At 40.0% G+C, this 27306-nt stretch overlaps 2 protein-coding genes across 2 annotated transcripts in view; one reads left to right on the forward strand and one right to left on the reverse strand.

Moving 5' to 3' along the window:
- Positions 1-27306, forward strand: part of DNAH7 (dynein axonemal heavy chain 7) — a 238605-nt gene that overhangs the window by 196665 nt on the left and 14634 nt on the right. The window contains exons 49-56 of the mRNA XM_054044665.1: positions 1182-1315; positions 1825-2160; positions 8433-8559; positions 9999-10193; positions 15269-15361; positions 22915-23091; positions 25464-25625; positions 27065-27265. Coding sequence (XP_053900640.1) covers positions 1182-1315; positions 1825-2160; positions 8433-8559; positions 9999-10193; positions 15269-15361; positions 22915-23091; positions 25464-25625; positions 27065-27265 — 1425 coding nt within the window. The remainder of the gene's footprint in view (positions 1-1181; positions 1316-1824; positions 2161-8432; positions 8560-9998; positions 10194-15268; positions 15362-22914; positions 23092-25463; positions 25626-27064; positions 27266-27306) is intronic.
- On the reverse strand, positions 16163-21469 carry LOC128845722 (baculoviral IAP repeat-containing protein 5.1-like). The gene is made up of 4 exons (XM_054044664.1): positions 21386-21469; positions 18673-18782; positions 17254-17371; positions 16163-16340 (listed from the first exon to the last, which is right to left on the reverse strand). The coding sequence occupies exons 1-4, from the start codon at positions 21461-21463 to the stop codon at positions 16197-16199; spliced, it is 450 nt and encodes a 149-aa protein (XP_053900639.1). The 5' UTR covers positions 21464-21469; the 3' UTR covers positions 16163-16196.

The following is a 27306-nucleotide window of genomic DNA, read 5'->3' on the forward strand; positions in this document are numbered from 1 at the left end:
TAAAAACCATCTTTCTAGCCTCCTGCAGTCAGTATGCCCTTCTCCTGTGTCTCAGTATCTTGTCTACTTGTCATCTGCTCGGCCAGTTGAATTTTGGAGCTTGGCATGCTCTCTATGGAACCTCAATTATGCATATTCTATCAAGCATCGTAGTTCTTTGAAATGACAAGGACTTCTTTCTCAGGATAACCATATGGTAGGAAGTGGTATTCTCATTCTGTTTAATTCCACACATCCTAATGAAGGGCATAAATTGGATGTGAACAGGGCCATCAAGTGGATAAAGGTGCGTATAGTACAGGTTTCAAAACCTTGGGTATAACTCCTCCCTAACACGTTACCACTCATTTTGTGAAAGGAGCAGTGATTTAATGTGTGGAAATATCATATACATCTTAAAATGAGATCTGCTCTATGCAGTCTTCTATTCACACTTTTTCAGAAGGTGACTGTCAACAGCCTCTCCTTTGTAGATGCAAAATTTGTTAGATTGTTGTAACACTTAAATTTCTATCCAAATTGTGCATAGTCAAATCCCTCCTCCCTTCTGCTTTCCTCTGTGAAGCAGAGGGGAGGGGATGAAGAAGGGAAAATTCTGTCTTATCTGTGATTTTTTTTTTTTTGAGAACACTCCCTTGGAGCATTATATCCATAGTTTTTCTGGCTATTGCTTGCATGTTAAGTAATTTGGAAGAATAGCATGTTCTTCTAGGACATCCTTACATTTTTTGTCCAGGCTGTATTGCAAATGATTTGAGTTGAATAGCACTTTTTAACCTTTTTTATAATTCGTATTTTTCAACTTTGAAAGCTATCATTCTGGAGAGTTCTGTTTTGAGGGGTAATTCTAAGCCCAGACTGAGTGCCAGAGTTTTTTGTCTGCTTCCATTTGCTATGGAACTGGGGAATGCCCTATTGTGAAGGCTGTCTTACATGGAGGAAGGAAAGAAAAGAAAATTCACAGATAAGATGGACTTTTTCTTTCTTACTTATTGTAACTGTGGGACAAAAACTCCATAGCACAGAGGATTGTAGAAACTTCAGCCTCAATTTTTCTGCCCTCAGAATAATCTGTTTTAGGCTCTTGCATGGTCTTTTGCAGACTTCCTGAGCATGGAAGAGAAACAATACTTTAATTTGTCTCTAATTGTGTTGTGCTTTGTAACACCTTTCATTTACAGGTAACCTTACTGAACTTCATGATAACTCCAGAAGGAATGCAAGATCAGCTTCTTGGAATTGTAGTAGCAAGAGAGAGACCAGATCTTGAAGAAGAAAAACAAGCCCTAATCTTGCAAGGAGCTGAGAATAAAAGGTATCAGAATAATTTATTTGGTTGGGGACTCTATCTCTTGTCCTTCAACGCTATTTTTGAATGTCCCCTTGATGGCTTTGTTTTCTGAGGAGTCTTAACAGGTTTTGGGGAGAGCAGGAGCTGGGGACAAAGGTTGCTACTTGTTCTTCTACTTGATGTTTTTAGAAATGAATCTTCACAGTGGGCCATATTTGGTCTGGCCTGTCCGATTGTACTTGGTGGGTGTCCACAGGACCCTTTTCCACATGAAGACAGAGCAGGAAGTCTTCAAAGTTGGAGGAAGGCTGGCTATACTATACCTGCTGCACACTGCATTCCCTTAGAGTCATTTTTGCTTTGTAAGAAGAATAAGTGAGTCCTGTATGACCACAGGTGTTTAGAAAATACAAATAATTTTTCTTAAAAATTAAGCTAAGAACAAAAATAGGTCTTTAATTCTCAGGTTACATATCTTGAATATGCATTGCATGTATGTATGTGTTGTATGAAAAAATTGTATTTTATTTTAGGCAACTAAAAGAAATAGAAGACAAGATTTTAGAAGTTCTCTCAGCTTCAGAAGGAAATATTTTAGAGGATGAAACTGCCATTAAGATATTATCTTCTTCCAAAGTTCTGGCTAATGAGATTTCTGAGAAGCAAGCTATAGCTGAAGAGACAGAAAAGAAGATTGATACTACCCGGATGGGTTACCGTCCTATTTCTATTCATTCGTCAATCCTGTTTTTCTCAATTGCTGATTTAGCCAACATTGAGCCAATGTACCAGTATTCTCTTATGTGGTTTATTAACCTTTTTGTCATGTCTATAGACAATTCAGAGAAATCAGAAGAGTTACAAACAAGGTAAGAAAGATAATTCTCCATTCTCACTTAATAAAAAAAAATGTTCATTGGCTTTCACTGTTGTTCAGGAAAGTGTCACAGACATTTCTCCAAAGTATATTGTATTTATAATTACTCTTGGAATACTGTTTTGTACTCTTGCACCAAGCAGAAAGGTCCATATATTCTAATCTGGTCTTTCCTTGAGGACCACTTGTTTACAGGTATAAAGAGGGTACAATATGCTAGTAAGTGCTGTTTTCTATATTATTTCTTATTTTAGTTATTACTATTTTAGTCCTGTGTGGAACTAACAGATACGTGCAAGACACACAGTAATTGGCCAGTCACTTTGCTTTCATGCTGTATCCCTTTTGCCAACTGTGTGTGTCTTGTCTTTTTTTAGATTTTAACACAGTTTTGGTTAGAACCTGTAGTTGTCTGTAAACTGCCCTGCAAATTTTTGGCAATATGTAACTAATAATAATAGGTTTACTACTCTCAGTTACACACCTGCATCACCAGTAGTGGGTTGCACACATGCTTCCAGTGCATCACACCAATGAAATCCACACATTGGGCTAGTCCCTCAGCTACAGCCAAGCTATGTTTCTCACAGATGATGGAGTTGCAGCTGCCTCAGGAGTAGCTCTAGAGAGAAATGGTGACTCACAGTTGTGCTTGCAGATAGCAAGTGAGCAGATAATAATTTACTTCATCACCTCTTGGGATGCAGCTTGCTCTCCTGGCACACTTGCAGGGGGTCCTAAGCCATGTGCAAGCCTATGTTCTTATTAGGCTAGTCAAATCTCTAGACCGATATGTCAAATTACATATGGCCAAAATGTTAAGAATATTTTTAAGGTTGTAATTCATCAGTGTTCTGCTCTTCCATGTCAACAGATAAATTCTCATTCAGTGGCCCATTTGATCTTGAAGAAAGCAATTTTCCACATTCTTTGAAGTGACCTGTGATCTATTCTATCTTGCTGCTTAATAGCTTTTGATGATGCTTGTATTTTACATTGGAAAAGTCAGTTTTAATTATTTCGGTCCATTCCATTGTTCATTTTCTATCATTTCCTTCAACTTTAGGCATGTTACATCAGATAAATTTATACTGTTGTGGCGAGGTTTACCATGGGGGGGGTGTTACACTGTTTTCCAAGTTCTTTTTTTGTATTGTGCAAGCAAGTTTTAATTCATGGGAAGATGTGCAATTATAGTTAGTTTGGGGGGTATGCAAAGTTTGATGTAGAGGCAACTTCAGGAGAAAGGGGCCTGAGAGAGCTTCAGGAAAGTCTTTTGTCTAACTTAGGCTATGAAGTCCATTCCTTAGGCAAAATTTCTCCCTAGGAACTGGCCATTGGTGTTGAGCTGAGATTCCTTGAAAGACAGATTGCACTGAATGCTGTTTGATCATCTCATTTAAGGAGATCTTTATATGTGTAAATAAAGCAAGTGACACTTTGGTCACCCTTATGACATGGAAGCTAGGTATACTCTGACAGCAAATGTGAAAAATCGGGACAGGAGGTGGGGGGACAATAGGAGCCTATATAAGAAAAAGACCCAAAAATTGGGACTGTCCCTATAAAATGAGGACATCTGGTCACCGTACATGTCATCAACTTGAAAACCAACCTGCAATACTCCACAGATCGACTACTGCAAGACACTGGTGTCAAAAGAAGGGACTATACATTTATGTTTGGCAATCAGTGTAGTGTGGATCAATAGTTTTCTTATTTACTACAATTAGAATAAAAATCAGTTGTTTAGTAAACACTAAATCAACACTGTGAAGACTGAAAAATAAGATGAATAAATTCCAAGGCCCGAAGGGACCACTGTGATCACCTGTTCTGACCTCCTGTATAGCTAGGGTTACCATTCGTCCGGATTCCCCCGGACATGTCCGGCTTTTTCGGGTTAAAAATAGCGTCCGGGGGGAATTTGTCAATGTCCGGACTTCCCCTCCTCCCCCCCCCATGCAGAGCGTGCGCGCGCTTACAAAGCAGCCGGTGCTCCGACAGCCAGAGCCAGAGCTCGGACAGCCAGAGCCAGAGCCCTGCTTGCACTTCCCCCTCCTCCCTCCTGAAACTTGACACCCCCCCTCCTCTCCCTCCCTCCACTCACAGATCGCCGGCTCGGACACTGCTGCCCTCCCCCGCTGTCGAGCACGCTGCTCTGCAGCACAGTAAGGGGGCCGGGGGCCAGAGAAGCGGCAGGGAGGTTCGGGGGGGGGGGTAGTCAAGAGACAGGGAGCAGGGGGGAGGGTTGAATGGGTCAGGGAGTTCAGGGGGGGCTGTCTGGGGGTTGGGGGTGTAAGGTTTTGGGTAGTCAGGGTACAGGTGGGGGGTCTCAGGAGGGGGCAGTTAGGGGACAAGGAGTGGGGGGGTGTTTGGGAGTTCTGGGGGGGGCTGTCTGGGGATTGGGGGTGTAAGGTTTTGGGCAGTCAGGGTACAGGTAGGGGGTAGGGTCCTGGGGGGCAGTTAGGGGATAAGGAACAGGGAGGCTTAGGTAGGGGGTGGGGTTCTGGAGGGCAGTTAGGAGCAGGGGTCCCAGGAGGGGGCAGTCAGGGGACAGGGAGCAGAGGGGTTTAGATGGGTCAGGAGTTCTGGGGGGGGCTGTCAGGGGGTGGGGGTGTGGATAAGGGTTGGGGCAGTCAGGGGACAGGTAGGGGGGTAGGGTACTAGGGGGCCAGTTAGGATGTGGGGAAGGTCTCAGGAGGAGGCAGTCAGGGGACAAGAGGCAGGGAGGCTTAGGGAGGGGGTGGAGTCCTGGGGGGCAGTCAGGGGACAAGGAGTGGGGGGGAGGGTTGGGGGTTCTGAGGGGGCAGGAAGTGGGAGGGAGTGGAAGGGGCAGGGGCGGGGCTAGGACAGGACGGGGGCGGGGCTAGGACAGGGGCGGGGCTCCTCCCGTCCTCTTTTTTGATTGTTGAAATATGGTAACCCTAGTATAGCACAGGCCATGGACTCCTCCAAAATAGTTCCCTTTCAATAAGAGCATGTCACAGTTTTAGGATAACTGCAACTCTATTCCTCCCTCCATAGTCCACTCCAGGAGTTCCCACCAAGTCTCTCGTCTCCAGCCATAACCTTTGACCCACTCCCTTCATTTAAGGTTGCATAACTCCCTGCCTTACACTGTCATATCCCCAGCAAGCCAGGCTGCAAAAAGGCCAACACCTGTGCTTTGCTTTCTTTCCAAGGGCTATGAACAATATATTGCCATCAATTAAAAGTTACCACACAGCTCTTTCTAACCAAGCACATTTATTCTCAAAGTAAAAGCATTACAGAGAAAACATATAAAAAACAGATTTAAACACACACAGGTCTGGTCTATACTACCCGCCTGAATCGGCGGGTAGAAATCGACCTCTCGGGGATCGATTTATCGCGTCCCGTCAGGACGCGACAATCGATCCCCGAATCAGCGCTCTAACTCCACCAGCGGAGGTGGTAGTAAGCGCCGCCGACAAAAAGCGGCAGAAGTCGATTTTGCCGCCGTCCTCACAACGGGGTAAGTCGGCTGCAATATGTCGAATTCAGCTACGCTATTCACGTAGCTGAATTTGCGTATCTTAAATCGACTCCCCGCTGTAGTGTAGATGTACCCACAAACATACTAGGAGTTGTTCATCTGTCTTATGTGGCTCTAGCAGGCCAAAGTATTTCGAAACCTTCTGCAGGGGTTGTGCCCTTCTTTGGACAGAAGGTCCTGCCTGTTTGCTGGCTCAGAAAGAAAGCCATGACTCAGTTCAAACTCATCCTTTTATACCAAAACAAATACATGCAAACAAGCCCCAGGGATGGAATGTCTCTGGAGTTGTTTAGTCTTAGTAACTTGCATTAATCACCCACCGCATACTGTTCCTGTGGGAACTGCGGTAACCCTTCTCCATGAAATACAATACAATCATACATAAACTGTTCATAAGCATAATACAATATGGTCACCAAAGATATTGCATGCAGGTGCAATCTGTCACAGATATTTTAAAGGAAAAAAAAATCCAATCTTGATTTAAAAGTTGCAAATGATGGAGAATCTGTCATGACTTAGTAAATCGTTCCAAAGCTTAATTACCCTCCCTGTTAATAATTTATGCCTATTTCCAGTCTGAATTGGTTTAGCATCAAATTCTAGTCATTGCATCTTACTATACCTTGAAGAGCCTATTATCAAATATTTGTTCTCCATGTAGGTATGTACAGATTGTCATCAACACACCTATTAATCTTCTCTTTGTTAAGCTAAATAGATTGAGCTGCTTGATTCTATCAGTATGGGGCATGTTTTCTAATCCTTTAATCATTCTTGTGGCTCTCTCTGAACAAGCTCCAATTTATCAATATCCTTCTCTAATTGTGGACACAGTATTCAAACAGCTGTCACGCCAGTGCCAAATACAGACGTAGTATAACCTCTTTACTCATACTTGAGATTCCCCAGTTTATGCATCCAAGGATTGCATTAGCCATTTTGGCTACAGTGTCACATGAAGAGCTTATGTTCAGCTGATTATCCAACATGACCTCCAAATCTTTGTCACTGCTTCCCAGGAAAGAGTCTTCCCTCCCCCATCTTGTAGGTCTGACCTACATTTTTTGATCCTTGCATGTACTTTTACATTCTTGCCATCTTGAAATGCATATTGTTTGCATGTGCCTTCTTTCTAAGTGATCCAGATTGCTCTATAGCAATGACCTGTCCTCTTCATTATTTATCACTCCCCCAAATTTTGGGTCATCTGCAAACTTTATAAGTGATGATTCTATGGGTTCTCCCAGGGTATTGATTAAAAAATGTAAAATACAAGGGCCCCACTAGAAACCTGTGCACTAGATGATGATTCCCCATTTACAATTACGTTTTGAGATCTTTGAGTTAGCCAGATTTTAATCGATTTAATATGTATCATTAATTTTATATTGTACTCGTTTTTTAATCAAAATGCCATGCAGTACTAAGTTAAACCCCTTACAGAAGTATAAAACTACTACATCAATTCTGTTAACTTTATCAACTAAACATGTAACACCCCCACCCCCAAAAATAAGTTAGTTTGAGAGGATCTGTTTTCCTTAAACCCATGTTGATTGGCATCAATTATATTACCCTCCTTTATTCACCAAGTCTCATATCAGCTAAATGAACTAGACAACTTTCTATAGGAACAAATTAGCAGATACCCTTTCCACTTTTAATGAATTTTTAGATTCTAGTAAACAAATCTCTCCCAACTGTTCATAACTCTATCTATTCTCTTCTCTTCAATATGCAATCACAGTTGATTCCATCCAGTAGCCACGCCTTTATATCCACTCACTAGTGACTACACTTAATCTCCTTCTCTAGCTTTTAAACACTTCCGTACTTTTTAAAATTTCCTAATAGGTCTGGTGAATATAGCAGAAGTATGTGTGGGGGGACAAAATGGGCCAAATTTGAGTAGCGTTGTGATCCTGTGTGCCAGGTCATGATGCCACTCATTTATATTTGGCCCGGCTGCCCCTCTATCATACCAGAAGGGAAGGGGCTCTGTCATTGTGCCATCCAGTTCCAGTCAGGAGCCAAGGGGGAAGGGGGCTGTCCTTTTTAATCAGTTCTTCTAGGAGGTCCTCACTACTTACCAGTACTAAATCTAAAATGGCATCACCTCTTGTTGGTTTAGTGACTGTTTGGTGAAAAAATCTGTAGGCTATCACAACTAGGAATATCTGGGCCCTACCATTATTAGTAGCACTTGTCGTCCAATAAATATCTGGGAAAATCCCCCATAATGACACAAATTCCCATTAATATTTATTTTGTTAAAAATATTAAAGAGGTCTACCATCTGTCTATATCCAAATCAGATCCCGTTTTCTTCGTCCAGCAGTCTCCCCTCACAGTTCTCTGGGCCAGCATGTATCTACATGTCTTCAGCTTCCTCTTGCTTTTCCTCCATCATCTGCTCAAATCCCTTTTTTATAAAATTCATTAATATAAATAAAAGATTATTGCTCCTTTTTTCAACAGGAAGGTTCAGCTCTCCCCTCCCCCCGCAGCCTCCAAAAAAAATCTATGTCAGTAGTAAAATGTAATTCTGTTGAAATGTTTTTGCATTGTTTTCCTCACAAATTGGTGTACACGTTTAATGAGGATCCTTGATTGTTTTTGGGTAATTGACCAGAAAGTTTATTAGAATAACAGAAGTCTAAGCGAGCTGCAATAGGGTTGCTTAAGTGTATGGGCTTTAAAGTGATATGAATTTAACTTCTCTCTTTCTCTGACACTTGCAGGCTGAAGATTCTCAAGGATCATTTTACTTACTCACTCTATGTTAATATCTGTCGCTCACTCTTTGAAAAGGACAAGCTGCTCTTCTCTTTTTGTTTAAATGTAAATCTCCTGCAGCATGAAAAATTGGTCAGTACTTTAAAGTTATTTGCTATTTTGTACTGTATATATTTAAATGACATACCACTATCCTGAAAAAGGAACATATAACATGTAACGTAAAAAACCATGATTGGGTGTGTTTTGGTTTTACATGTTTTAGTGAGCAATTAGAGAGCAATAGAATAAAATATAAAGTGATCTAGCAAACTTAAATAGCCATTTTTCAAATCTCATTCAAAATAAAACCCAGCCTATAGTATTGCAAATATTTTGCAACGTTGTTATTTATCTACAGACTTTTTTTATTAGATGGTTGTCAATACTTGTATTAGTTGTAAAGCTTTTATCCATTTAGAATAGATGAAATTGACTAATTTACAATATGAATTTTAGGAGCATTTCAAAATTGAAGTTTCATTTCTCATTAATTGTTACGATGGAGGAGGAAAAAGTGCCTATTTTATTCATTTATGATGCCAAATATGTTTACTTTAATACAGATTACACATATATTTCTCAGAATCAAACCCTTTTGACACAATTGTGTCTTTTAAGGCTAATAAGTTGTACCTGGTCATTTTGCAGAATAATGTTTTAAACTGGTAGAAAAATGCAGCCCTTTTAATTTATATCCCCTGCGGAATAGTATTAATAGTATTAATTTATCATTAATAAAATATATTAGAATGTAAATTCTTTGGGACAGGGCCTGTGTCCCTTTGTGTGTTCAGAAAGCACCTAGCACATTTTGAATAGTACTGCTATCTATGTTTTAAATAGTGAATACAGCGAAGTGAAATGTACTTGATTTTAGAACTAGGAGAAGCAGTGGCAGTTTTTGTTGAGCAGAAACCTGAAAAGCTACTAAATCAGACAATCTTTTAAAATTCCTTTCAGGGACCTTGGTTTACAAGTTCTAGCCCTCAAATGAATTTGCAACTGGGTAGAATGTTGGCGAGGGGATAGGGCTTGTTGGAGACTAATATTTGGTTTTCATTTTCAGACCTGAAATTTGGTCCAAAGAGTCTGAAACACATTAGCTTCCATACATAGCTCTTGATAAGTTTTGATTCCCAGAAAGTATCAAAGTTATCACAAACATGTGTGTCTAACAAAGGTGGTTTGTCAAAAAAAATCCAGCTACAGTTATCCATTTGTCAGCTCAAGAAAAAACTAGTCAAAATAAGGTTCAGGGTTGGTGCACATCTGCTGTAAACCAGGTTCAGTTAAAATTTCAATTATACAGTATTCAGCTCCAGACTATGAGATTTTTAATTAAATTGAAGTCAAATACTTAATCTTTTTGGAGGTGTACCTCCAATATTACTGCTCTGAAAGCTTTACCCACTTTTAGTGCAGAAATCCAGAGAAGTATATCAATTATCTACTTCATGCGCTGATATGGTATTTGTCCGCTCATTAGGTTTCATTGTTAAACTGTCTCGTGGTGCTCTCTTTTACTGCAGATTAATGCAAATGAGTGGAAGTTTTTACTAACTGGTGGCATAGGCCTGGACAATCCCTTCTCTAATCCCTGCACCTGGCTTCCTCAGAAGGCGTGGGATGAAATTTGTCGACTAGATGATTTGCCAGACTTCAGAAACATTCGTAAGGATTTTATGCGACTGAAGGATGGATGGAAATCAGTGTATGATAGTTTGGTATGTTAACAGAAACAACTGAAGTCTGTTTCATTACTGATTTTCTGTCTCTCTAGGTTAACTGATCACATTAAAATATTAATTCAGAAAAACAAAGAAAATTATATAATTTTGCCCTGCTACATTCTTGTAGTAAATATTAAGGCAAATGGTATGAAGGGGTACAGTACTCCTAGTTTGTCAGCTAACTTCTGTGTAGTGAGTCACAGTTTGGATTGAATTTTTAAACAAATTCAAATAAAAATTATTGAAATGAGTAGGGGTGCGGGGAAAGTCTGCTAATCTTAAGAAAACCAAAATGTACATTGAATCTATTTGTTCACCATGTTTAGTTGTTGGTGCAAAAATATACTACTTTGCCACTTTCACAAATCTGACCATGTTACACCCAATTTGTAGTTTATGCAACCACTGACATCAGTGCTGAATTTGGCTAAGAGACTTCCAACAAAGTTGCACCTGTTTATACTAGGCTAAATTGTCCCCATTTTTATTTTATGCCACCACTATAATGGTGGAAAATATCACCAACATTCAGTCATCAACAACATGAATGCAGCTGTGTTTCATTTGGCAGACCTATAATATCTGTAGTGAGGGGGATAAAGGATAATATATGGAGATATACCTATCTCATAGAACTGGAAGGGACCTTGAAAGGTCATCAAGTCCAGCCCCCTGACTTCACTAGCAGGACCAAGTACTGATTTTGCCCCAGATCCCTAAGTGGCCCCCTCAAGGATTGAATTCACAACCCTGGGTTTAGCAGGCCAATGCTCAAACCACTGATGTTTTATTACCCTTATTTCATATAAGCACTTTAGGCTAGATTCACAAGAGGGACATAGGCACTTAATTGCAACTTTAGGTGCCTAAGACCAAGACTTAGTAGGTGGCAGCGGAGTAGTGGTTTTATGAATGCCTGTTACAGGCTCTTAAGTTTCCACTGATAAAGTCTCCATGGTGCCTATGTTTCTGTTGTGTGGCATGGCTGCCTACATCCCAACATCACTGAGCAGCTCAGCACCTATCTTCTGCCAAAGTCCAACAGGATGCACAAACTAGACATTCCCCTGTATGTCTCACCTGTGAGACCTGGTCCATTAGGTGTGCACGGAGCTGATGAAAGCAGGGACTGGAACCTGGATTGCTCAGGTGACTGTACTAACCACTAGGCTATAGAGGCAGTTGCTTTTCCTCTTGCCCAATGAACATTTAAATATTTCATAGGATGTGGAACAGCTTTAATGGGAGATATTGAAAGAGACCCACCCTGAATACCCCATAGCCTCCTGGCTAGAGCATTAACCTGGGAGGTGGGAGACCTGAATTCAAGTCTCTGCTCCACATCAGGCCAGGGGGGAGGATTTGAATGTGAGGGAGAGTGATGGTTTGCAGGGACCCAACACTGAGATTCGCCTTGTTACCCTCTGCTACCAATGTGCGGTAATCTTGCCTGTGCTTAGCTGCTGTTAGCTTCCTAACCCTGGCAGCCTCCTAGCCAATCAAGCACCCTCTCTGAGCTATGCTTGCCCTTACTTTGTCTTGCAGATTAACAATAGTTATGCCCTAGTCTCCAAGTCCCTTTGAAGTGTTTCTCTGTGATATCCAGCCCCTATGTGATGGGGGCCACTCATGAGCACCTCCTATTGGTTGGGTGCAAACCTGCACACACTCTCTATACTCACGGTGCCCCCCCCCATTGGCTGTTGCCCTCATCAGGTGGGGTCTTCAGTGGCTCAGCCCTCCATCTAAGTCACACATAGTCTAAACAGATGAAACCCTTCCAGGGTAACAAAGGCCTGCCTCTGGGCTCAGTTGTCAGCCCCTTCTGGGCTAGCTTTAAGTCTGACCCTGCCCTGTTATAATATGGTGCCTCCAGGATTTTTTTCCTGGAGACTCTTTGTTACCACCCAGAAGGGGAATGAAGTTAAGAAGTGACCTAGCTAGAGAGCTGGGAAACCACAAAATGCAAAGTTCAACAAATGATTGATCCTCTTCAGGGTCTTCAGCCCTGTTCCTGTTTAAACATCCAGCCCCTTTTTGTGGCTTCCAAACTAAACTTGTTCCCTTCCTGGGGCTTTAGGCCACTTCCCCAGTAGTTGGTCAGGGGAACCTGGGCCTGCCCACTACTCTGTCTCCCAACCCAGGGGTCCTACAAATAGCAGCCACATTGCTGCTTTTTTTAATAGCTTCTCTTGCTACATTCCCTAGGCTACTTTTCACTCTGTCCCTTTATCTTAGGGACACAATCTTTGGGTTCTTTGTCTGTTCCCTGCTAGAGTAGGGTCTCTCCCAGGCTTCCTTGTCTGAAGAGTTCCTCTGTCTTATCCCTTCTGGTACCAGCCAGGAACTGACCTACTCAGGTCTAGCAGCGTCTTTTAACTGAGCCTGCTGTGCTCTGATTTGCTGCTTCCCTGTAGCCTTTCTAGGCAGGCCTGGAGGACCCCGTTTTAATGCTTCTTTTCTGGGGCCTTAAAGGGCCCAAAACACCCCATCACACCCTGTGACTAGCTACTCACAGAAATACCAGGTCTGCTGGCCTCAAATAAATTTTACACACACCAGTTTGTAAGAGTCAGCTGTGGTTCTGCACTTTGTTCAACATCACAGCACTTAGATATATTTATAGTGAAAACAATAATAAATTTATCAGATATTCAAGATTCAAGTGAAAGTGAGTTAGGATATTGGAAACAAAAGGTTACATATAAAACAAAACCAGAACCCACTTTCTAGAGATTACACTTAACTAACAGGTTAATCTCCTGTCTAAAGAAGTTTATCTCACCCAGCATCTTTTGCACCTTTTCAACCAAGGTTGGCAAAGATGCCATTTTCATGAATGTAAAGTCATTACCCATTAACTTTTAGGTGTACAGTGATGGGGGCGTTCTTTGCCTTCTACTTATAGTCCCAAAGTTTGGTGTCTGTACTCAGAGACAGGATAACCACTCATGGCTTATTTTTTCTGTGTGCTGCTTCCCTGTTGACTTTACATCTTTTTGTTGACTTTGTATGTAAATATGCATCCACTGTGTTAGCTTATAATGCTTGATTTACATCTCAACAGAGAGATTGGTGAATAAACATCTATTGTCTAACAAAAAAGCTGTTTTTTCATCTCTGCTGGTGACTCATACCTTGATACAGACTCTAAGAGCACATTTTCAATGTATGTATGTAACTCCTTATGTACTTCTGTACATACATTTCACAATGATAGTAATGACGAGTGTGACCTCAGTTTTCATTTAAATCCTCACATGATACACTTTGGTGAACAAGAATGTATATACCAGATTTAGGACTGTCCTGTAATCCCTTTGCCAGTTGGCATTAAGAGATTCTTGTGTCACAGGGAGTGTTCCAACCCCTAGGCCACATGGTAGAAGAAGGGCACCACCTCTGCTTCTTCCATTTTTCTTGAGAAAGGGCTGACCTGGCTTAAGTCCCTGACTCTAGGAGAAGTGTCATGTCTGTGAAGCCCAAGCTGAGATAGGTTCCTAACTCCCTTTAAGGGGTAGGGATGAGGCTATGCACCCTCCTCAGCATTTCCTCCTGGCTAACTTCAACATCTCAAATCCCCACTCAGTGTGCTGGCTTCTGTGAATCCCTTTTTAAATCACCTAACGCTCACCCTTTACTATATAGGGACCATGGGCACCTAACTCATGGTTGTGTATTCCCCTAATCAACAGGGTCCTTAAAAGTTAGGCACTGGACCCTTAGCATTGCAACACCTAAGCCCTTCTGAATCTAGCTCTTTATTTCCCTACATTTTAAAAGTAAATTTGCTTTGTAAGTCTTCATTAGAGGTAAAGCAGCATGTACCTTAAATGATCCAAAAGGAGCATTTCCTATTACTATTTGAAACTTCATTGCTGGTATCCATTTACAACTGTTTCTAATATTGCAAGTAGAATGCTATGCTAACCAGATAGAAAAGACTGATGTGAAAACTACAAGGAAGAGCCATGGATATTTAGATTATTCTAAAGGGTACATTTTCAAATGAGTATGGAGAAACTAACTGCCCAACTCCCTCTGACATGCATTATAGTTGCACAGCTATGTTCCTAAGCACTGCTATGAAAATTAGCTGAAGGTAGATAACCTGCTCTTGGTTAGTTAAAACATTTGTCACCAAACCAAACCAAACCAACATTCAAGGAGAACTTATTATTGCCTTTGGAATACGCTAAAAACACAGGTAATAAAATCAAGAGCTCCGACCATTGACTAAAAGACATCTTCTCAGGAGCCTGAAGAGACAACTGTGAAAGCAGAATGGTTTTTTTGTGTTGGTGGGGTTGATAGCTGTGAAGAGGCTACCAGGAAGTCATTATAATTAAGCCTGCCTCTCTCTCCACCCTTATAAGGATGGTTTCTTTCTGCTGCAGCATTAATTTGGTATTGCTTTTAGGAACTCTCATATTATCCCTTGACAAACCATCTTCACACCCAGATAGGCTGGTACTTTTGGCAATAACAGTATGGACACTTTAGGTAGTCATTAGATCATATCATAAGACTTTTGAAAAATGTTGGGTTGTTTTTATTCACCTTCAGATCTTTGAGCTTTTAGGGTTTGTATTTTCTGTTCAGCCATGAGGGCGCAAAACTTTTTTAAAATATTGAAGCTGGCATTTGTGTGTGATCACATCACTTCAGACACTGTGGGTTTAAGATAGATATCCAATATTGTAAGACTCATGATAAAATTATAAATTGGCAACATTGCCATACTTACATCCCAGCCTCAGCATGAGGCAGTGTTATACATTTATATATTGGGGGAAATGAAAGGAAATTATCGTAATTTAAGAATTACTCCAAAGCAAGGAATGGAAGGAATTTTTTGTTGTCCCATTTCTTTTTAAATATTTCAGTCTACCTATATCAGTTGCTGCATAGTGCGAAACACTGATTAGTACATTGTGTTGTAACAGTTATTCAACATTTTTTGCAATCTCAGCTGTATCAAGGGTTTCTAAGAATAAAGCAGTTAGATTAGTCTCACTCTATAGTTTGAGTGCTAATTAAATAAAGCTAATCTGCCTTTATGCTCATAGGAACCCCACCATGAGGATTTCCCTGAAGAGTGGCAAAACAAAATGGGCCAATTCCAGAGGCTGCTTATGATTCGCTGCCTGCGGCCTGACAAAGTAAGTGTGGAAGTGCAAAGACTGTATCATACTGTTGGACAGTATCACAGGTTTCACCTACTGCCCTTCCCTTAGAAATTGTCTGGATTTTCCCCCCATTTTACTCTGTCGCTCTCCATTAATTGTCTTCTTCTGTAATCTGAGGGAAGTGGCTCTTAAAACCAAAGAATTGCCAGATACTTATGCATTTCAAAGATATTCAAGCATTCACTGATTACCTTAAAAGAAACAGATCATGTTTGTAGTTTGACAGAATGTGGTCTGCTTCTTTGGAAGTAGAAGTTTCCATTTATCAGGAAAGGAATGGAAGTCTTTCCATTTTGAAAGTGGAAAGCAAGCCACTTGTTTGTCAAATTCCTCTGCAAGTTCAAATTGTAAATCTGAGTTGAACATTCACAAAGCTTGGGTATACCATGGTCAGGTGCACACGTTTATCAGCTGTAAATCTTTATTTTAAAAAACAAATTTTGACCATCTAAAAACAGTACAGAAGTATTCTGCTTAACAAGTCAATGTACATTTTATTTTATAAACACTAGTTTATTAGGAGATTTATTGGTCCACATCTGCCATACTGATCAAATATACCTCAAAAGATAAGAGTCAATATGAATTCTTATGTACTTTGTAAGTGTATACAGAAATTAGTACTTTATTATTCAGACAACTGAATCTGATATCTATTCCAATAAGATCAACAATGTTTAGGACAGCCATGTGAAATTTAGACAAAGAAATGCACACCTTCCTGAAAGTCTGTGGATATCTCATCTTTTTTTGCCCAGTGGGCTGCATTTGGAGGTCCTGGTGGCTTCCTGAACTTTGGGTAGTAGAATCAGCATGTTGAGGGAGATTCTGATACTGGCATCTTTGGCTCTGGAATGTACTGATGTTTGCTGACAAAGTGATCAATGAGACGTTTTCTGGTTGCATCAACTTCTTCTTCAAAGGACTTCATTGTGCTTCTGCCGGTTTTGCACTTAAAGTAAATCCAGAGTTTTCACTTAGTGTTTGAAGTGTTAGACCTAGACACTCAAAAGCTACCCAGAAAGTGGGATATAGAACTTTTGTCAGTGATTGTTACCTTAATGGGGAACTAGCACAGCCTCTAATTAAGTCTCCCATTAGATTCCCTAATAGAACCTATCAAATGTCAATTTTTATTAACTAAAGCAGTCCAGTTCCTGGGGCCAGCTATCACTTTATACACATCAACAGCATGACAGTTACCACTCAGGTAACCCCAGGAGAAGGAAGGCTGCTCTAAGGTGTGATATTAATGCCATTTTCCTTTGAATTCCAAAGAGATGATCAGGATAACTGCAGAACTAGTGATGGGGGGGCTCCAATTTGTCTTCTGCAATTGTATGGGAAAGCTGCTGGCACAACAACACTGAAGCAGGGGGAAGATACAGTGCTTGACAAGAGTTATGCCTATGTTTAGCATGTCCTCTTTGAAGCCCTGTCAGTTCAAGATGACAGAGTATGGTTAATACTCTGGTTCTTCCAAGAGCTGTTTTTAATATTATACACAGAAGGGATAGTACTCTTTTTTTCCCCAATGTAAGAGTGTTGGATTAAACATGTCCAGGGGAGTGAAGTTTTGTAAGGAGTTAGGCATAGAGGGCCATATTTTTAAAAAGCATTTAGGTACTTAAAAATACAGATAGGCACTTAGGAAAAAATCCCATTATCTGCATCTTTAAGTGCCCAAACACTTTTTAAAAATCTGGCCTTGAGTTCCTAGACACTGCAGCCATGGCAGGTTCCTTCAGTGAGAGATTTCTGCCTTCTCTCCTATATGGAAACCACGCCAAGGGGGCAGATTTTTATTCAGACAGCATCCTCTGTTTAAGCCAAAGCCATTAAACAATATTTGCATGAGCACTTACAAGAAAAGTCCTCAACCGGTCCATCTCCAGCATGTAGTATTCCTCCATTGTCAGATCATCAAAGTTCTTAGTAAGGGATAAAAACCCACAGTTGCTAGGACGTTTGGAGTGCTCTACCCTGCAGCACAAACACAAGAGTTTCATTTTGGGAATAAGAAGAACAGGAGTACTTGCATCCGAAGAAGTGGGCTGTAGTCCACGAAAGCTTATGCTCTAATAAATTTGTTAGTCTCTAAGGTGCCACAAGTACTCTTGTTCTTTTTGCGGATACAGACTAACACGGCTGCTACTCTGAAACCTGTCATTTTGGGAATAGTTAGTCTTCCACAGCATTTCAGAGGAGATGGAAGAGAGTGATACAGTTCCACAATTTTCTAATATGAAAGATGTTCTATAACTTTCACAGGCTTGTTTTATGTTCTCTTTTGCCCCTAAATAGCTGCATAGATCAAACTTTTACTGATAAAGTGTCAAGAGGAGAGTTGTGAAATTCCTCTTTTCCTCTAATACCAGATGGAAGAGGTGAAGTAAATTCTTTAAGATACATGTGGCAGAAACCCACAAGTTAGTGCATCCCCCCACCCCCAGCTATGTTTATTCCCACCACGCCAGAATATTCATTTCAACAAGAGGGAAAGCAAGCATCTTTTATGGTCTGTATGAATATTTCAGAATAGCTGACAAACTTAACCCAAGAACTGGTACCTAGGCTTCAAAATTAAGCAGCCTGAAGCACTTCTTTTCATTTCTTCCATTCCCACTCCATACCCCACCCCCGCACATTCGTTTTTAGACCACAGAATTTACAGACAAACCAGTTTTCATGAGTTGAGGAGGTGTACACTCCAGTGGCCCTAGTTAGAATATGGGCCATATAAAAACCAGGACCTCCTTATTCAGTCTGCTACCTGTGCTTATTCAGAATCAGCTGCTTATTTTAGTGACAGGAGTTTATTTGTGTAAGCACTGCAGAGGCAATACAGCTAACGGTAAGAGCTAAGGTTTTTTAGCTAATAATATAGTTATATTTCAGTTGTAAGTCAGAAAAAATACAGCTACAGTTTATGTTGAGTTTGCAATGCTGACCGACCTTTTTCAAATTGTAAAATGGGGAAGACTTTTGTATTGAAACATCGAGAGGCAAAGAACCCTCAATACCAGTATTTGTTACTTTTCAGGATATAACTACACTGAATGCAAAGAAACAAATGTTTTCCATAGTAATGGAAAATTGAAGTCTGCTGGTCAAGTTTACATGAGTGCTTTGGTAACTAAACCAGAACACACAGAGAACTCAAAGGAGGGGAAATAATGCCCAAACTAGTACATTAGGGGAGTAATGTGGAGGACTATTTCAAGAAATTTGAATAGTTTCACAGCATAAAGAGTGAGGAAGAATACAGGCAGACTACTGCTTACTGTGGATCATCATTTGGCTCCCAGCCCTCCAGCTCTATCAGGCAGAAGAAACACTTTGCCACATCAGGTTCATTTGCACTTGGACAGTGGATAAAGCCAGCCCTGGCCATCTGCAGGGGAGAATTAGTTATGGTAGTATTTAGGGGCCCAATTTTTTGGGCCCTAGTGTAATATACACTGTGCAAATATATAATAAGAGACAACAGTCCCTGCCCCAGAGAGTTTACAGTCTAAAGTCTCAATCCTGCAAGGCTACTCTTCACACACATTGGGGTCTTCCAGCAAGGAGTAGCTGGTTTGATAGGAACCTAAGTTTAAAACTGATAGGATGTAACAGACAAGCTGTAGGATGAGAAGAGAGGCTAAAGGCAACAAACATGTTTTTGCATGGAGGAGCTGTTTGCAGGTACCCATTTTTGAGATTGCCAGCAGATAATGACTAGGCCAGGGATCGGCAACGTTCGGCACGCGGCTTGCCAGGGTAAGCACCCTGGCGGGCTGGGCCAGTTTTATTTACCTGCTGATGTGGCAGGTTCGGCCGATCGCGGCCCCCACTGGCCGCGGTTCGCCGTCTCGGGCCAATGGGGGCAGTGAGAAGCGGCCGCGGTTCGCCGTCCCTGGCCAATGGGGGCGGCGAGAAGCAGCGCGGGCGAGCGATGTGCTGGCCATGGCTTCTCACCGCCCCCATTGGCCCGGGACGGCGAACCGCAGCCAGTGGAGGCCGCGATCAGCCGAACCTGCCACGTCAGCCGGTAAATAAAACTGGCCCAGCCCGCCAGGGTGCTTACCCTGGCAAGCCGCGTGCCGAACGTTGCCGATCCCTGGACTAGGCAATTGGCAGTGTTCCATAGGCATTACAGAAGAGCTAGTTATTCACACTGTATTGCCCAGGAACTAATCAAGGGCTAAACCCTGTAATTTTAGCCTGAACAGTAATACGAGAAGTAATAGTTTATCCAGAAATAAGCAAGACAGTTTGGCGTTGTATTAATGCATGAGTCCAAGAACAACATTTGACTGCTATATATGCAAGGTTTTCTCTTAGAGAAAAAAAAATAAGGAAAACTCATCTCAAATATTTCAGGAATATTGGACTAGTCAGTGGTGAGGTCATAGTTTGTTGAACTAAACGGTCATTTGCAAATATAATTATGTCCAGGCAACCCCACAAATGAAAGGAGAGAGTCACACAAACATGAAGTTAGAACTCTGTAGTTCTCATTATAGTGAGCTTCCTAGTATAGAAAGTTTAGCAAGCTAGTTTCCAAAGTAATAGGTTATATCCCACTATCAGGGTTTAGGTTAGTTATATTCCACCAGTAGGTGCATTAGAGACATGGCTAAATCAATTCTAAAAAGAGTTAAAAACTACAATTACTCATCTTTAGAAGTCATCCTGCATGTGTTGTAGTTTCAACTTCCTTCACACCTGCTCAGATAACTACAAGTATGCTTCATCTGAGGTGTAACCCTCAATATATACATGACACCCAAGCATGACTCGTAAGTGTCAGTTTCAAAGCATTATGGGCCATAATATTATTGTAGCATTTGAATTGTACTTTGTATGTTCAAAGCACTGAGTGGACATTAATTTTAAGTAATTCACTTTTATAAGTACTAGAGGCCCAATAATGAATTGGCTGATATTTATCCTTCCTGCTAGATAACATGCACTAGATCTGTGTGGATTGATCCCACACCCAATTAATGTTTTCCTCCAGGGAAGTGGAGGGGGGACATTTTTTAGGATCAGAAGACCCAAATTCAAAGAACCATTTTAATTGGGGAAGAATCAAAATGTTTAGTTTCAAATTTGAAACTGCATTTTGATTTTAAATTTGGCCAATTCAACACACACAGCTAACAACTACAAACAACCACCTGAAATGGTTGAATTGGGAGAAAAATACAATTCAAAAATTTCATTTTACATCAGCTCAAGTGTTATGGGTTGTTTGAAGTGAGTGTTTTAGATTTGATTGAAAGCTTTTTAAAAAGTTGTTTTAGTATGAGTTTTAAATAGTTTTTCACATTTTTCTGTTTGGCCCTCCTACCCAAAAATTCCACTATTTACCTAACTCTAGTGGGCACTTCCTCAGTTCTCAAACTAGTCAATAACTGTGAAAGTTACAGATTTCTAATACATTAAAAACCCAAAAACAAAATAAAAGCCACCATGCCCATATTCTCATAGTTAATTTAACTTGCTACAATAGAATCCAAGTAGCAAGAGTTGTTAATTTAGGGAGTTCTAGCATATATGTGGGTAGCTATTGTTACGCATGCAACTTTAGGTACAGGAGCAAGGGAACACTTTAGTCTGCACAGCATGAAATCAAGTATCAAATTAATCCAGAAGTTCCAGGAAAGGTAGAACTCAGAATTTTTTTTTTTTTTTAAATCCCCTTTTCCTTATGCCTGAAAGGTAAACTTCCAGACTGATTGTACACAGCCACTCATCTCACTGAAGTGACATTTCAGAGCAGCATATGGAGGACATTAAAGTACTTACCTCTTTTTTCCTGACTTTTGTAGGCTTAATTGAGACACCTAACTCTGCTTTAACTTGAACATGTGGTTTAAGAGCATTTTTAATTAACATAGTCTATCAGAGAAGAGAATGAAATATTTGGGAGTTTTAATGAAATTTTATATAAACTATTATTTTTGTCTTATAGTTCCTAGGTATAGACAAAATTGTCAGACTTACATGCTCAGGGGTACATTTGCAATTCTCCATAAAAGGCCAATCTGTGAAGGTTTTTATGCGATTCTCATACTCATACATGTCTCTAAACTCAATCAAATGCTTACAGGCTAAATTAAGCTCTTTCAAAAAAGTCTCCATCTGAAAGAAAGAAAGAAGAAAAACAAACAAAACCTGTTGTCTGATCCTTGCCCTAGCCAGTGTAATACTCATACTGTGCCGCTCCCTCTCATATTAAAGACACTTCACTCATTGGCTTCATTGCTCCCACCTGTAAACATGAGGGTGCTTCAACTAAGTAAAGGCAGGTGAGTCTCTGAGCAGCAGTATTAGAGAAGTGAGGTCACAATGGAATTTCTGCATCTGTCACATTCTTAGCACTCAAAGGTGTATCTTTGTTAAATGTACAACTTAGTGTATAGTATGTGCAAAGTGACTGGATTAACACAGATATTTGGAGCTTAGCTTTGTATTTCTTGATACTTTAATGATTAAATTTGTAACTTTAATACTGAGCTAATACAGACTCTTTGCATTTAACAACCTAACTAGTAATCAAAAATGCTACAGAAATAGTACATAATGTGGCTCAGTTAACACTGCTATTAAAAACTTAAACTTTTGCATTTCTTGACAGTTTCTCTTTCAGAGTTTAAACTTTAATAGTGCATTAGCAAAAGATTTTGCAGTTTTTTTCAAGACAACAAAAGAAAAAATATTAAAATGTTCTAGCATATGTTTTAAACTGCATCACTCTGGAGACGTGCTAAGATTTTTATCTGTTGCACAATGGAGATGGGCAAATCAAAAATGCTACCAGCAATTATGAAACTGAAATCTTAAGAAAATCTTTTTTAATGTGTATACTCATGACATACGTTTAAACATTTGCTTCTATTTGTTTTCAAATTAGCCACTAGTTTTGTGATTTGTATGTCTGCACCCACATTTAGTTTGTGTTTGTGCAAATCCTTACACACATGCTTAATTTTACTACTGTGACTAGTACCATGATTTCAATGGGACTACTCATGATATTAACATGAAGCACATCCATACATGTTTGCAGGATCAGGACCTTTGGCTTTGCTCCTGTAAGTTTGCCATTGACTTCAGTGTAGGGGGCCTCTGTGCAGAATAACATACAGGATTGGGGTTTAGGACTAGTAAAAGTGGCTTGACTGATTAGCCCTGGAAACTGGAATCCTCTCTATAATACAGATAAAACACGAGCAGTAGCAATTCCAGCTTCGTACACTGACCTACCAATCTGCCTAATAGTTGACCTTGAGGCAATACCTCCAGAAATAAGATCGTTCATTGTTTGAAACTAGTTAGTCCTCCTATTTCCTGAATCTTGCCACTTGAACCTTGATCCTGCTGAGACTTACACATTGAATTCAATGAGACTATTCCTGTGCATAATTTTACAAATTGGAGTAGCTTGTTTGACATTTATATTAAAATATTCAGAATGACAAATCTTGAGGTTTAACACACATACTTCATACAGCACATATTTGCTTTTCTAGATTATCCCTATGGTACAAGAATTTATCATTGACAAGCTGGGCCGTCCATTTATTGAACCACCTCCATTTGATTTGTCAAAGGCATTTTCTGATAGCCACTGCTGTGCACCATTGATTTTTGTGCTGTCTCCTGGTGCAGACCCTATGGCTGCACTTCTCAAGTTTGCTGATGACCAGGTATATTAATATTTCTAAGCTTCATTTTGATGACATTCTCATATATGTAAAGCAATACTTTTTAAACCCTAAATGTTGAAGTGTCGAGTAAGTTCATAGAGTATACTTTTGAACTCTTAACAATGCATTACATCTGAGTCTGTGGTCCTTAGTCACACAAAGAACTAAACACTTTAGTGAATATTTTGTATGAATGAAGGTTGTACAACTGGTTCATTAACTGAAGAAATTACACGTTCATTATTTACTGCATCTTCTTCCCCATTGTGATTTTAAGAACTGTTAAAATGATTAGTTTATGTAATCTCTAATAGAAAATGGGAAGATAGAGTCAAAAATAATGGTTTAAATCTTTTGAAATTCTAATTAGTTCTTTTCAGAAAACTGAAGTTAATTTTTGCAAATATTAACCTAAAACCCACTTAGTTACAAAACTTAATGTAGTAATAAAGAAGTTTTGTCCAATGGTCTTGGGTGGACTTGTATACCGCAGAAGCCAAATATATTTTTATTTGATTTAGCCATTAGCAACATGACATTGTTACAAGAAAAAAGTTCTCATAAACAATGTAATATTGTAGTAATACCAGAAAATTGCCTTTTTCCAGTAAGATGAAAGACTTGTATTTTTTGGCAATTATTCTGTCAAAATTCTGTGCTCTTGGGAGTGACTAGCATACTGTAAATCCCCACTCAACAAGCTGTAAATATATCCCGCAGTTTGTAATAGGATATCTACAGCCTCAAACAATAAGCTGTTTGGAGAAGTCTTTTTAAATATGCAGAATTTTACAGTACAGGATTAAATTGATGTGTAGCTAGGGCCAATGGCTGGCAGGGATTAGATTAAACTGAACTGGAATGGAATGAAAAGAAGATTTGAACTGGGTTTAAAACACACTGCAAATTAAATGTTTGAAATGTATATGTAGGTGTAAATCCTCATTTCAGTGCACATATCTCCTTACATCCGATATCTGATCATTAAATGGTATTACTATAAAAAACAGTTTTCAGGCTTTTCTTGATCACATCTTCCATATTTACTAAAAAAGAATAGGCCTGAAAAACTCAAGTGAGTCACAAGCTTAGCTTTCCTCTCCCATCTGTTGATGGGAAATCCAGAATTTTACCTTCTTTCCCCCCTTTTTCTCAGTCCCTTCAAGACTTTGTATTACAAATACCTCCCTCTTAGTGAAGACTGGAGGCTTCATGGATGTTACTTTTTCAGTTGACCAGAGTGAAAGTGAAGCACACTGTACTTTACATCAAGGGCAAAATGCACTCCCTGACCAGCACCTTTAGTCCTGCCAATCCAAGTTCCAGAGACCATTTACACTGCTAGTCTGACACACCCTTTATTTAATAAGTATAATTGCTATTATTATTTTTAGGTATTTGTTTATGGCAGCACCCATGATAATCAAGGTGCTTTCTAGACATACAGTAATAGAAATCATGCCCCTGCCATGAAGAGTTTAGAATCTAAAAGATATTTATCTTAATATGAAGTTTTTATGTATCATATGGTTTCCTTCTTTAATTGTGGAATTTTAATTTCACATAAGAGAGAAGGGGAGGCAGAATTTTCCTTGTAGAATTTTAAACAAGAAACTTTACCACCAAGTAGCACATTAAAACAGACTATATAGTTTTACATGGTGTGGGCAGTGTACAAGGAGATCCTTTGGATATTCCTGGCTTAGAATATCAGGGTTGGAAGGGACTGCAGGAGGTCATCTAGTCCAACCCCCTACTCAAAGCAGGACTAATCCCCAAACAGATTTTTGCCACAGATCCCTAAATTGCCCTCTCAAGGATTGAACTCACAACCCTGGGTTTAGTAGGCCAATGCTCAAACCACTGAGCCATCCCATCTTTTAGGTCATTTTTCCACTTCCTGCTCAGTTACTTTAACCATCTGTCCTTCTCTCTGCATGTGTCTCTGTGAGTCTCTTTCACAAATCCACCTTTCTGTATTCATCTCTTGCTCGTCTCGTCTTCTTGGCTGCGTAGGCTCTCGGGTTTCCTCTTTCTTGTCAGAAGTAGTATCAAAAAGGAAAGGTTTACCTTCTGCCTTTAGAAACCAAATTAAATCCAGTTTACAATCCCAAAGATGCTGTCCTCAAAACAAACTAAATATTAAATAAGAGATGGTTTCTTATCCAGAGGTGATAAGATTTTTCTAGTTTAGAAATTTTTTATGTGTAGAATTTACTTAATACATTTATATTATTGAATTAGTTTGAATTTAATGTGGTTTTATACTTGTTTAACAAACAAAAATGTGGATGTTAATTATGTCAGTGTTTGGTGTGTTTCTATAATCTTTCATAAAATTTTGTCACTCTAAAAGTGTTCTCTATGTACAGGGATATGGTGGATCAAAGCTGAGCTCTCTGTCGCTGGGACAGGGACAAGGTCCTATAGCCATGCGAATGATAGAGAAGGCAGTAAAAGAGGGCAGCTGGGTAGTTCTACAAAACTGTCACCTAGCAACTTCATGGATGCCAACACTGGAAAAAGTCTGTGAGGTAAAAATCATTCATATTTTCTTTTATTAAAACTTACTGCCTGACTCTCAGATCCACTCTGGTGTGCAAAGCAGCCAGAAAGCCTACTTACCTTACTCCTTGAGGATTCCCCTTATGTAAAGGAATCCCTGCATACTGGTTCTGCACCAGCCCTTATCTCCTGACTCCTGGTGTAGGAGGTGTTTTCCCAAGAAAGTGTATGGACCTGGTGCATCCCCTAAAGATCACAGTGTAAATTTAGAGTAGCTCTCAGGCTTGCAACCACCTTTACCCTCTTCTTCTAGCTACATTAATGGTATTTCAGCTGCAGCTAAGGATGTAGTCATAGAATGTCAGGGTTGGAAGGGACTGCAGGAGGTAATCTAGTCCAATCACCTGCTCAAAGGAGGACCAATCCCTAGACAGATTTTTGCCCCAAATTGCCCCCTTGAGGATTGAGCTCACAACCCTGGGTTTAGGAGGCCAATGCTCAAACCACTGAGCTATCCCTCCCCCACTGATTTTTAATATTTTTTAAAAATATATCACAGAATGTCAGGGTTGGAAGGGACCTCAGGAGGTCATCAAGTCCAATTCCCTGCTCAAAACGGGACCAATCCCCAGACAGATTTATGTCCAGATCCCTAAATGGCCCCCTCAAGGATTGAACTCACAACCCTGGGTTTAGCAGGCCAATGCTCGAACTACTGAGCTATCCCTGGTGTTGAAAGTCATATTTAATAGTCTTATGAAAACAAATCACATTTAATGTTTTGCTCAAAGGTAAATAGATTTTCTACTCATTTTCTCTGTCCCACACATCTGAAAGAGAGATCATATCTCCTGCAGATGTTGGCCTCAATCCTGCAAAGTCTTACACCATGCTTAAGGTTAAACACACACGTAAGTCTTTGCAGAAACTGGGATGTTTAGGAAGTTTGCACCTTTCCCCAGTTACAGAGCTGCAAAGGGGTATTAGAGTGGGTCTCTTCCCCGTGAACCATACAGTATCTTACCAAATTCATACAAATTTCAGATGTTTACCATCAGCCATTTTGATTGCAGAACTGTTCAAAATAAAGTTGTAAGAATATTTCATTAATGGAGAAAGTACAAATTGTTTATATTCTTCTTGTACTCAGATGTGGCTGAACTGTTTTTGCTCATACATTCCATAATCATTTACCTTCATATAGAGACCAACCGTGGAAAATTTTAGCCTGAAATACTAATGATTCAGAGAGTTATGAGTAAAATAGAGCGGTTTTAGAATGGCAACTGTCACGCATAACTTTGGCTACCACTATAATTATGCTTCAAACTAGTAATTCATAAACATTACACTGGTGTATTTTCACATTTTACAGATTGACTTGCTGAAATAACAAACGTTGACACGTATAATCCTTATTATTCCTATTGGGTTTCATTCATTTTTTTTGTGTGGTGTTTTCTTTTAGGAGCTGAATCCTGATACAACACATCCAGATTTCCGACTGTGGCTCACCAGTTACCCATCTCCAAATTTTCCCGTCTCTGTCCTTCAGAATGGAGTGAAAATGACCAATGAAGCACCAAAAGGTTTACGGGCTAATATTATCCGTTCATACCTGATGGATCCAATCTCTGACCCTGAGTTTTTCAACAGTTGCAATAAGCCTGTGAGTATTGTATTATTAGCCTTGTTACTTCTGTTTTTATT

This window comes from Malaclemys terrapin, chromosome 11 (assembly GCF_027887155.1).
Source record: "Malaclemys terrapin pileata isolate rMalTer1 chromosome 11, rMalTer1.hap1, whole genome shotgun sequence".
NCBI classification, from domain to species: domain Eukaryota; kingdom Metazoa; phylum Chordata; order Testudines; family Emydidae; genus Malaclemys; species Malaclemys terrapin.